At 33.2% G+C, this 12,589-nt stretch overlaps 1 protein-coding gene across 1 annotated transcript; it reads left to right on the forward strand.

The window, feature by feature from the left end:
- Positions 1-1,989: 1,989 nt before the first annotated feature.
- On the forward strand, positions 1,990-9,706 carry SPPA (signal peptide peptidase). The gene is made up of 13 exons (XM_011016268.1): positions 1,990-2,535; positions 2,608-2,791; positions 2,873-3,010; positions 3,363-3,533; positions 3,680-3,783; positions 4,458-4,525; positions 5,230-5,396; positions 6,052-6,121; positions 7,197-7,351; positions 7,716-7,821; positions 8,082-8,169; positions 8,283-8,426; positions 8,943-9,706. Exons 1-13 carry the CDS (start codon positions 2,086-2,088, stop codon positions 9,171-9,173), a joined length of 2,076 nt encoding a protein of 691 aa, XP_011014570.1. The 5' UTR covers positions 1,990-2,085; the 3' UTR covers positions 9,174-9,706.
- The last annotated feature ends 2,883 nt before the right edge of the window (positions 9,707-12,589 follow it).

Below are 12,589 nucleotides of genomic sequence, written 5' to 3' on the forward strand. Positions count from 1 at the left end.
TGTTATTATTATTGTTATTGTTCTTCTTCTTCTTATTATTATTATTTATAATTTATATAGTTAACTTCCTTGTGATTCGATTCCGGTCTTGCCGGATTATTTATTACTTTGACACTCCTGTACTCAGGATAAGACATCAACTCTTTGATCGTGTCATCTTCCATCTCAAAGTTCTCATCAACTTTTTCTTCTTCTTCTTCTTCTTCTTTATTATTACTGCTACTACTACTACTACTACTACTACTACAATTATTGTTGTTGTTATTGTTATTATCTATAATTTATATAATTAACCTCCTTGTGGTTCAACCCTAGTCTTATTGGGTTATGTATTACTTTAACACTCTTGCACTTAGGAGAAAATATCAATCTTTTGATCGTGTCACAATGTTCATCTTGTTTAGATGAGGTTTCTTTTGTTGCTTCAAACAAACATGTCATCAAGATTGTTTAGGACAAGTTCCTTTATATTATCATCAATGATCACATTGATTGTTTCCATGACAATTTGAGTTTATAAATTATAGACTTTATAGGCTTTACTGTGAGATGAATATCAAGAAATATTCCTTCATTGCTTTTGCTATCAAACTTATATAAGTTTTCTTGATCTTTTAAGATGTAGCAAGAACTTTCAAATACTTTAAAGTATTTGATTATGAGTTTCTTATGATTCCACAAATCATAAAGGTTGAGTTTTGCATCTATTCTAAATACAACATGATTTAAAATATGGATAGTTGTGTTGATAGCTTCCCTCCCAGAAGTGCATTACAATTTTCTTGCCATATAGTATTGTCCGAGCTATTTTTTGTACAACTTTATTATTTCTCTCATCGACACCATTTTGTTAAGGAGTGATTAGAGCTTAAAATTCTTAATATATATCCTATTTATTATAAAAAGATGAAAAATTAATTTTTTCAAATTCTTTCCCATGATCATTATGGATTTTAGAGATAGATAGATCATTTTCTGTTTGCAAACTATTGAACAATTTCTCTGCAAAATTAAAAGATTCAGATTTATCTCTTAATAGTATAACGTAAATATCTTGAATAATCATTTCTGATGATTGTGATATACTTCTTTTCACCAATACTATTGATTTGAGTTGGACTTATTAGATTTAAGTGCAATAATTCATGTGGTCTTGATGTCAAAATATCAGTTGTCTTTTTATGTTAAGTTTTAATAAATTTTTTTTGACATGTTCCACACACTATTATCTTGATTGTTTGTATATTTGGTAGTCCTCGTACAACCTCTTTTTTAGAAAATTTTGACAAATCTCTAAAATTGATATAACTAAGATATTGATACCAAAGATTAAGATCATCCAATGTTGCCTTATCACATCCCAAGATAGTAAAAGTAAAAATTCTATAAGAATTGTTCAAAGTTCTAGTACCTTTTCATGATCCACTTACTAACACAATTGTAAACATTTCATTCTCCTTAAAAAACTATATACTATGATTATTATCATAAAATTGGCTTATGCTTAGTAGATTGGCTTTAAGGTCATTCACAAACAAAATATTATAAAAAATAGAGAAATCATGAATTTCAACATTTTCATTACTTTCAACAATAGCTATGCTTCCATCTTTAAAAGCCATTAAACCACTATTTATGAATTTAAATTTTTTAAATTAACCTTTATCTCTTAACATATTTATAGAAAAATAACTATCTAAATACTATAAATTATTATTCATAGTTAGTGTAATGTGTACTGCTAACTATATATATATATATAGTTAACTAGCTATTGATTTTTCATTTTTATTCTGTTATTTCTCACAATATACTAACTTATCAATTTAACGTTGTTTGATTTATAATCCATTACGAGGAGGAAGAAATACAAAAATGTTGATGATGTTTCCAAGTGACTTGAACAACACGTAATCGCACACCCATGACACGTCATGCGCTAAAGCGTTTCTACGTGGACGAAACATCACCTTGTCATCCTTTTCCTTCGTTTTATATTATATAAGCAAGAAGAAGCAAAAGGAGGAGGCGGTGGTCAATCAATCCGTAAGAAATTAAGAAGTCAGAGAGGAAAAACAAAAAGGAATGTCAAAATTACTACTACTACTACACTCTTCTCCTCCGCTTCCTCCTCCTCCCTTTCACTTCGCTACAGCTCCAATCCTCCACCACCGTGCCACCACACTCCTCCGCGCTTCAATTCTCTCCAAAAAACCTCCTAATCTCTCCTCCTCTCTCGCTCTCTTCCGAAAAGCCACTCTATCCTCCTCTTTCCTCTCCCGTTCCTCGTCATTTCGCTGCAGAACCTTCTCTGTCCGCGCTTTTGATTCTGATGATTCCAAAACCGAACAAGAAGAAGAGAAGGAGGAATCTTTTCATGTTAAGAAAAGCGATGAGGATTATCCCAGTGGAGACTTTGATTTCCAGGAAATTGGAGCTTGGAATCGTTTTCTTGTTAAGCTTAAAATGCTTATTGCTTTCCCTTGGGAACGCGTTCGCAAAGGAAGTGTTTTGACAATGAAATTACGGGGCCAGGTATTAATTTGGTTTACTATAAGCGACGAGGAATGCTTATTGCTTTCTTATGCTTGTTGGTTGTGGTTACAGATATCTGATCAGCTAAAGAGCCGTTTCTCTTCAGGATTGTCATTACCTCAAATTTGTGAGAATTTTATAAAAGCAGCTTATGATCCTCGGATTTCGGGTATTTATCTCCATATAGATGGGTTGAATTGTGGGTGGGCTAAAGTTGAGGAAATCCGAAGACACATTTTCAATTTCAAGAAATCAGGTCATTTCATTTCTCAACTGCTTCCTAAATCCCTTTTAAATATACATTCCAATTAACACACCCTTTTTGTTATATTTGTAGGGAAATTCGTTGTTGCCTACCTCCCTGCTTGTAGGGAGAAAGAGTATTATCTTGCCTCTGCCTGTGACGACCTTTATCTCCCACCCGCTGCTTATTTTTCTTTTTATGGTTTCACTGTTCAAGCAGCTTTTCTTGCTGGTTTGTCAACTTAATTTCTCTTTGTCAACTTAATTTACTTTGTTGTGAAATTGGAAATAAATAAATAAATAAACAAAAAAATATTAAATAATACACTTTTGCATAGTAGAGTTCTTCCATATTGTGCTTCCATTTTCAATGGCAATGAACAGGAACAGCACTGAATGATGGTAAGTGAATTGAGAGGGACTGGATGAAAATGTGAAAAGTAAAGGGACCAACAATGTTATTAACCCTGTGATAATTATATGTGGAGAAGTACTTTTAAATTTTTTTCCATTATGTGATTTTATTTTTTTGCCATTTGTACAATCAATGTCTTTGGTTCTAAATTTATACTCTTCTTTTGCAGGTGTTTTTGAGAAGGTAGGAATTCAACCAGACGTACAACGGATTGGTAAATATAAAAGTGCCGGGGATCAACTTACTCGAAAAAGTATGTCTAAAGAAAATTGTGAGATGCTGACTGCAATTCTTGATAACATCTATGGGAATTGGCTGGATAAAGTTTCTTCGACAAAAGGTTTTTTCTTTTTTTTCCCCCCTAATCTTCGGGTTAGACTTGTTGTATTAATTCAAATATACAGTACTAAGCCTTGGTTCCAAACTTTGGGCTCAATTTTATGGTTCTAACTATAAATTTATGGGCTTCTGCAAACTTTGTATCAGGAAAGAAAATTGAAGATATGAAGAACTTCATTAATGAAGGTGTCTATAAGGTAGAAAGGCTGAAAGAAGAGGGCTTGATAACAAACATGCACTATGATGACGAGGTATAGACTTCATCCTTTTTTTGCTGTTTTCTCAAATTTGGGACAAGTACATTCAAAAGAATCGGTTCCTGCTAAATCTTTGCATCACTGCAAATTCATATATACTTGGTAGGGTGAGACAAACCGTTTCTTCTGGGAAGCTTTTACTGATTCTGTCTTTTCGTCCATAGTAGTAGTAAAGTTCGTTTGTGATCGCCAAAGGAAAAGGAGCATGTTCTTGTTACATTTGACCCCTCTCAGGAAAGAAATTTGCTCGAACGCACAACCGGCATGCAAGTCATTTATGAGCATGCTTATTATCTCTGTGTTAGCCTGCTCAGGACTCGGTCTCCCTATTTCTGGATGCTCTTTGGTGCTACACTTCCGGGTAGTCTTGCCTACAATTGAAAAAACAAAGAATTCTAGTCCAAATTCTTAATAAATGTTCATTAATTCATGTTTCTATGAATGACACCAGAGGTTGCTTCTTGAAATATGTTTACTATACACAACTTCTAAGTAAATAAAAATGAAGGGCATCGAAGGCATTCTAAATTTCTTACTACACTTATTTAGTGAGAAAAATGTTGCAAGGTGGGTATATTTATGTGATAGAATTTTGATGCTGTCTTTGTAATACATGAATCATGCACAGGATTTTGATGCTGTCTTAGTAATACACGAATCATGCACAGGTTATCTCAATGTTGAAAGAGAAAGTTGGAGTGCAAAAGGATAAAGTTCTTCCAATGGTTGATTACAGGTAATCAACTTGTTATCGACAACTTCCACAAAACATGCTTCTTCTGGATTACATTGTCTACCTTTTTTCTCTTTCTGTGAAATTCTATCAACTAGACAATCATCTTATTCCAATCACAGTTTATATGATTTTAACATCAAATTATTGGTCCAGCTTTGGGTAGGTTCAAGTCATGTTAGCTCAGCTTTTACTATTTTTTTTTGTTCATTTTACATTCAGGGGAAAAAGCCTTACTCTATTGTCCGGCTGATATAGATCCTTACATTTCAAGGAAACTCTTGTCAAAACATTTTGTTGCATAAGCTTGAACAGTTCACAAGATTTATGCATATAAAAGTTGAGGAACTACATGTTCTGTAGTGCCATTTATACCATGCAAATATTCTTTTAAGATGCAGTTTATAGTCATATAAATGTTTGCATTTTCTCGGTGAAATAGTTCAGGTGTATGCAGTCTTCTACATTTGAAACTTCTCTTTCTGGATTGTTAGATACCTATTGTTACTTGCAGTTCCCATTTCAGAAATCTCTTAGCATGTGCGCGTTGTAGCTCTGCTGTTTCTCTTCAATAGTACTACCATGTTCTTTTCTTCTTAAAGTGATCTCTCACATGGCTTCCTATCAATCCTACTGATGTCATCTCTTGCAAGTTGAAAGTACCTGCCAAACTCATATAAGAGCCCCCGTTTCCTTTGTAACTGCAGGAAATACTCGCGGGTTAGGAACTGGACTCTTGGTTTAACAGGAGGCAGAGACCTAATAGCCATTATCAGAGCCTCTGGGAGCATCAGTCGTGTGAAGAGTCCATTGAGCTTATCCGGTTCTGGTATCATTGGGGAGCAGCTCATTGAGAAGATTCGTCAGGCAAGAGGTATACCTAACCCAACAAGCCCATAATCCAATACATAATTCTTTTTTCTTTTTTTCTTGTCAATGTGCATTCCAGGGTATTGTAACCTTCATATTTCAAAATAATAAAAATATAAATAAATTTATGCTATATAGCTGGACCATATTCTTTAACACAACAGCTACTCTCTTTTTTCCTTCTGTGGGCAATTCTCAGAATCAGCCATGATGTTCTCATTTTTCATGGTATCTTGGATATTTTTGGAGAGACATTTGCATCAACTTCCCAACCTTTCCTTGATTAAGACATAATGTGATGAAATGATGTTAGATCTGCATGTTTTGCATCAGCATTACAGGGGATGAACTGTTCTATGCTTATACTTTCCATAGGAAACCATCATGTTTGCAGTTAGCATGTTTAGGTATGCAGGAAGAATCACAGACATTGAAGCTACAAGACCAGTTAGTTGTGTCTACTAAGCATTTGCTAATAAACCAATATTTACCTGTAATTATTCACAACAGTTTCAGCTAAAATAAAAATAAAAGAAGAAAAGTAGATAATATACTGTACTGTTAGTTTTCCTGATTAGTTATCAGCATTTTCAATTGTACAAAATTTTCTATACAGTGACTGCTGTTTTCTCCCTTCCTTTTTTTTTTCCAATTCCTAGAGTCGAAAAAATATAAAGCTGCTATCATCCGAATTGACAGCCCTGGAGGTGATGCCCTCGCATCTGATTTGTAAGTATTGCTATTTTATACGTACAATATGTGCTAAGCTGATATTTGTCACCTTCAGCGCGAGGAAGTTATAAAGTTACACATAAGCTTTCTCAGTGATATGATAAAAAATGTTTCTGGTGCAAGTATGATTAATTTTCTTTTGGTTATATTCTAAGCATTAGATGCATGTACAAATCCTTGTAGACTGTTTTGGTATCTCTTCTTTTGATTATTGAAGAAGAAATTTTATGAAGAAAGAGATGGGGAACAGTACGGAAACTCCAGACTAGTACGATTCTCAAATACAATATCTTCTGGAGTCATGTAAAGATATCCTCTGCAAACTTTAGTAACAGACATCTTAAAGAATCCTCACAAAGCAGGTCAAGGAGTTGTTGAGATGCTTATGTTGCAGGTTGGGTGAAGGGTTTTTGTTTAGATGCTAATCTTGTGGGAAGAAACTTACATACAACGTTTCATGATGTCAGCGTACGAAGTCATGCTAGCAGGGGATTCTTTATTTCTTTTCCCTTTGAAGTGCTCGTTTTGTCCCTTCAGGAAAATGTTAATGGTGAAAGCCAACAGTACATAAGTTTGGATTTTGAGTACTAGTTTAGGCTTCATGTCACTGAAAATTGAGTCTTACACTTGCATCCCTTCAGTCAACAGTAAAGACTGGTACATGTGAACAAAGACAAGGAACATATATGTTTAGTTTATCTGCTGTGTATTGGAATATAGCTGAATAAGCATAAGAGGGACGCTTCAGATGCCAATGTGGCAGCTAAGCATGGTTTTAGCACAATCAGAAATTCTTATATGCATTTCTATCAGCTTGCGTGGTATTGGATTGCCATGTGTCATTGTTAGGAGAGCGGAGAAATTTTCCTGTAGACTATTTGAGGCGAATCTTTTGTTGTTAGGCATGTCAAGATACAGGGAAACTTGATTATTTTAGCCAATATGAATCATCTGTGGATAGATATTATGGATGTAATGATTTGTTCTGTCCTTTTGTTGCTTCAGGATAGAAGGAAATTTTTTTTGAAAACCAACAATGAAAACTTCTTAATTTGATGTTCTTTGTGTACAGAATGTGGAGGGAAATCAGACTTCTGGCTGAATCAAAACCTGTGATTGCATCAATGTCTGATGTAGCAGCAAGTGGAGGATACTATATGGCAATGGCTGCAGATACCATTGTTGCAGAAAATTTGACCTTAACTGGGTCAATTGGAGTTGTTACAGGTCAATTGGAGCTCTCTCTCTCTCTCTCTCTCTCTCTCTCTCTCTCTCTCTCTCTCTCTCTCTCTCTCTCTCTCTCTCTCTCTCTCTCTCTCTCTCTCTCTCTCTCTCTCTCTCTCTCTCTCTATATATATATATATATATATATAGAAGCTATCCTTGCAAAATGATGAGGTTGGTTTGAATCACACATTCCTTTATACATTCTGGGTTTCAGTCGAATATTTACTAATGTCTTATGCAGTGTGTTAAAGTTAAAAAATTATATATATCTAAGCTGGGTGTGTCAATTTAACTTCAGCATTGAGATTGGGCATTCTTTTGGATCTTTCTGTTAATCTTAGTTCATTGAAATTGTTCCTTGCAGGGAAGTTTAGTCTTGGTAAACTGTATGAGAAAATTGGCTTCAACAAGGAGATCATATCAAGGGGTAAATATGCTGAGCTCCTTGCAGCAGATCAGCGACCTTTAAGGTGAGAGCTCGTGTCCTTGTCATAACAATTGTGGTATGAGTCCTTTAAAAACACAATTGGATGTCTCTGAAACTTGGTTAAGACTAGTTCTGAGATAACAGGCGTTGTTTAAACAGCTGTTTTCAACCTTATGCCTTGCTGGCATATGATACCTCAAAGGCTTCTTTTTTCCGGAGAAGCTCACAGAATTGTCTCTACTACCTGCTGGCTTGTCATTTCATTTTGTGGTATTTGAAGAAAACTATTGTTGGTTTTTACAGACCAGATGAAGCAGAACTTTTTGCCAAGTCTGCTCAGAATGCTTATGAGCAATTTCGAGATAAGGCAGCATTTTCAAGATCAATGCCAGTATGTTTGATTTTAATGTTTGGTTTAGATGAAATAAAGTTCCTAGGAAAAAAGATACAAAGAAGAATGCCTAATTAAAAGGAATGAAAAAGAAATGACAAATGTGCTGCCAGGTGGATAAGATGGAAGAGGTTGCACAAGGCAGAGTCTGGACAGGTCAAGATGCAGCTTCGCGAGGTTTAGTGGATGCAATTGGTGGGTTTTCTCGTGCTGTTGCTATAGCAAAACAGAAGGCCAATATACCCCAGGACAGACAGGTTAGTCTGAATTTTTACTTTTGTTATTAGGATGGATCCCTGTGTTGGTTAGCACATATTGAAAGAGAACAAACTAGTTTCAAATTGATTACCACAAGATCTCAATGAGATTTTCCATAATGTCTAAAACTTCTGGCTGTCAGCCTAGTGTCATGAATTTTAGGCCACCTGACACGGCTTAATACAAATGAGATCTACTTGACAGCCCTATCTCAGAAAATACTATACATACAATCAGTAGAGCACAGCACAATGCAATACTCGTCTCTCAAATGGATTCTTAAACAGCAAGCAATTGATTATTAGGACATATTATCAAGGCTAGTCATGAAAATGTCTTTGGTAAAGGTCTAGGAGGTCTTGTTATCTAGAAGAAATGTGCAACTAGCAATTGTTTTACTTTTCCTTTGGTTATTTTTATTGTAAGAAATTAGATCATATGTGACTAATAGATAATGGGCATGTTTTTGTATCTTAAGTAAGATCCAACCTGACTCTATAGCTTGCGTTGTGTAGGTAATGCTGGTTGAACTATCAAGACCATCTCCTACGCTACCAGAGATCCTAAGTGGCATAGGAAGTTCGGTGGTTGGTGCAGAAAGAACCTTAAAAGAATTGCTACAAGACTCGGCATTTTCCAATGGAGTTCAAGCCCGGATGGATGGTATTCTATTCCAGGGACTGGAGGAGGCTTCTTATGACAATCCCATCTTAACTTTGATAAAAGATTACCTTGGTTCTCTCTGACCCTACTTCTCTACCTTCATCTTGATTTCCCCCCACTCCCTGAATTTACCTCACAGTTGATCATTTCCATGTTTCTATAAATGGTCTCGTGATTGAAGGATAGCTGGTCCTTTTATAAAATATTGGTTTACATATTCTTGTAAAATTGGGGCCATCCAGCTGGTCTGTGTTTTGGTGGTTTGGATCAGCAGATGTCTTGAGAGAAACAATTGAATTCCAAATATACTGGATACAAGGGACCTATCTCGGCAATGAGGAGGTCCGCAGTATCTTTTGCTTTTTCTCCCCAGGGTCAAATGTAAACTTATTTACATGTTCAGGTTATAGAAGAATCAAAGATCAGAGCTTACAACACATCACATGTTATTATCTACACAGGGATCAACATTTATTATTCCCTTGCTTTCATGGTGCTAGTTATGCAGAACCATTGTATGTGTGTGTTTATATATATATTCTAAATTTTGAAAGTAAACAATGACAAATCATAACTAGGACCCGTTAGACTTTTAAAATACATTTTGATCCCTAAATCTTATGACTCTGTAATTAGGAATCTAAATCATATTATAGTTATTATTCGTTAGACTTTTAAAATACATTTTGATCCCTAAATCTTATAACTGTAATTAGGTATCTAAATCGTATTATTATTATTATTATTATTGTTATTATTATTATTATTATAGTTGTTGTTGTTGTTGTTGTTGTTGTTGAAATCTTGATATATTTATTATTCAAGTGTGGAAGATATTCCTTCTTGCTCTAATCAATCTATCCATACGAAGTTCAAATACTGATTTTGGTAGATCTTAGCTTGGTAGATCTTAGCTGAAAAAATAAATCTAATTGATTAAACTACAAGAATTGGATCATCTAATTTAAAACTAATATAATATATTTTTACTGTTAATTTATTTTCAGAATAGTTGAAATAATTTTAAGAACATAAAAAAATTAAAATATATATATATATATATTTTAAAGTTGGCTGGTCAAAATCTCATAGGTAATGAATTTTTAATGTGTAATTGAATAAAAATTGTTTATAATTGAAGGAATTAAAAGATTGAGGATTAAAATTGTTATTTTGACTAGATATGGGAGGTATTAATTTATTAAGGGATTTAATTGGATAAACTTTGAGTTTTATAATTGATTTGACCTCAATGCAAATTTGTTTGAAATCTAAAGGCTTTTTGGAAAAGTGAAGAAATTGAATAGTTTATTTAAAAATCTTATTTGAGACCCGATTGAATGATTTTAATTGCTTAGTTTAATTTTGATTTTAATTGCTTAGTTTAATTTTTTAACTTGATTGGAGATTTAAAACTTTGAAGGGATCAAATATGAAAACATGCTAATAATAAGGGTTCATTTTAAAACCTCGCTATGGCAAACAATGTTAGCGTCTCTCTCTCTCCCCGTCCCTCCCTCCCTTTATATGTGTGTGTGTCGCGTTGCCTCTTGTCCTCTTCCCTAAACATATTTTATAACTCTACTTGTCGAAACTCAAAAACCTTGTCTTTTAATCATCAATAGGAAAATTTAGAATTTTATATCAAGAAATAATAAATTGAGTAGGATTAATTAAGTAAACTCAAAAGCTCTAGATTTATTTTTATTATTTTTACAACTTAAGTTTTATTCTCTACTTCTTTTGATTTACTTTTGTCTAACATCTTAGATTAATTTAGGTGGTTAATTTTATAAAATTTCAATATGATTTCTAAAAGTAATTAATTTGATAAATTTCAACATTGAATAGTATTATTAGTTCTTATAAGTTCGACACTATTTTCTTCATAAAGACTTTACTACTTGTTGTAATTTTGTTCACTTGCAAATATTATCAAACCACATAGCTCTAAAAGGTTTTGGTTATAAAAACTCAAACTGAGTTGTAGTCAAGGTAAAGAAGATTGAAAGGATAAGACCTAGTTTATGAATATTGAGGTGGAGTTAGTTAGAGTTAAAAAGGATATGGTTAGGCTACACAATTATGTCAAAGATTTTAAGACTAAGTTGAAAGCTAAAAAGATTAGGATACAAAACTAAACTCAAATTTGATCCAAATAGAAAACAAGGAGAATCTAACAAAAAAAGTACATTGATATATAATTCCCATTGACCAATCTACAAGTATAAAACAGTTAAATAACAGAAGTACATGACAAGAAATTGTTGATGCATTTCTTCCATGAGAGTTTGACTGGCATTACTCTAAGTTGGTATATGAAGTTGGATAATATCAACATCTAGAGAGGGAAAGACTTAATGAATGTATTTTTTATATACTACAAGTTCAACATGGATGTAATCCCATGCAAGTTAAGTGACATGACTAAAAGATTGATGTCTTCTCTCAAGTGCAGGAGTGTCGAAGTAATAAATAACCCGGCAAGACCGGGGTCGAACCACAAGGAGGTTAATTGTAAAAATTATAAACAACAATAATCACAATAACAACAACAATAACAATAACAATAACAACAACAATAATAATAGTAGTAGTAGTGGTAGTAGTACTAATAATAATAATAATAATAATAATAAAGAAAGAGAAGAAGAAGAAGGAGATGAGAACTTGGAGATGAAATATTAGTGTAAGGATTAAACAATGATAATAACAAATGTCAAGGTTAGAGGATCCACTAATGGTATGTCAAACAAGTATAGTATAAACTCTTATTATTCAATTGAAAACCACACACAAAGGAGGTTCCAATCAGATTATATATTGTTAACATGATTACATTAGTCATCTTATTCAATTAATGCTAATACTTGTAAATCTCGTCAAGCATTCATGATTATAACTTATGTTAACAACAAATCAAGTTCCTTTCATAGCTCAGGTGTCGGTTATACCATACAGTATGGGCTATGAAAGTGCCAAGCATTTGTTGTACCAAATGTTATACAACATAAATCAAGATTAATCATTTAACAAGCAAAGTATTAAAGAGTGAACAAGATAACAAATATAAAACATGTTAGTATCAAACATTAAAGTCCATATTAAGTTTACATTATACCCAAAACATATTAGTATCAAACATTAAAGTCCATATTAAGTTTACACTATACTTATTCTTACATCATTAGTGTAACCTTTTCACCTTAACATAATAAACTTAGGTAGACATAATAAAAGAAAGAAAAATAAATAAACAAAATAAGAACATAAATAAGATAAAAGTTAACTAAGTAAATGAAAGGAAATGAAATGCATAAACTTGATATTAATGAAAGCAAAGCATAAACATTACAAAAAATACAAAGAGAGAAAGCAAGAGCATGATCTTGATCTAGAGACCAAGATGCCTAAATGCATGGTAAATACCTCCTTTTATAGGCCAAAATTGGAAACTATTGATTTGATGACTAATTGATGAGTGGGTGACCAACTCTTG

The sequence above is a fragment of the Populus euphratica genome, unplaced genomic scaffold (assembly GCF_000495115.2).
Source record: "Populus euphratica unplaced genomic scaffold, PopEup_1.0 scaffold1893.1, whole genome shotgun sequence".
Classification (NCBI taxonomy): Eukaryota; Viridiplantae; Streptophyta; class Magnoliopsida; order Malpighiales; family Salicaceae; genus Populus; species Populus euphratica.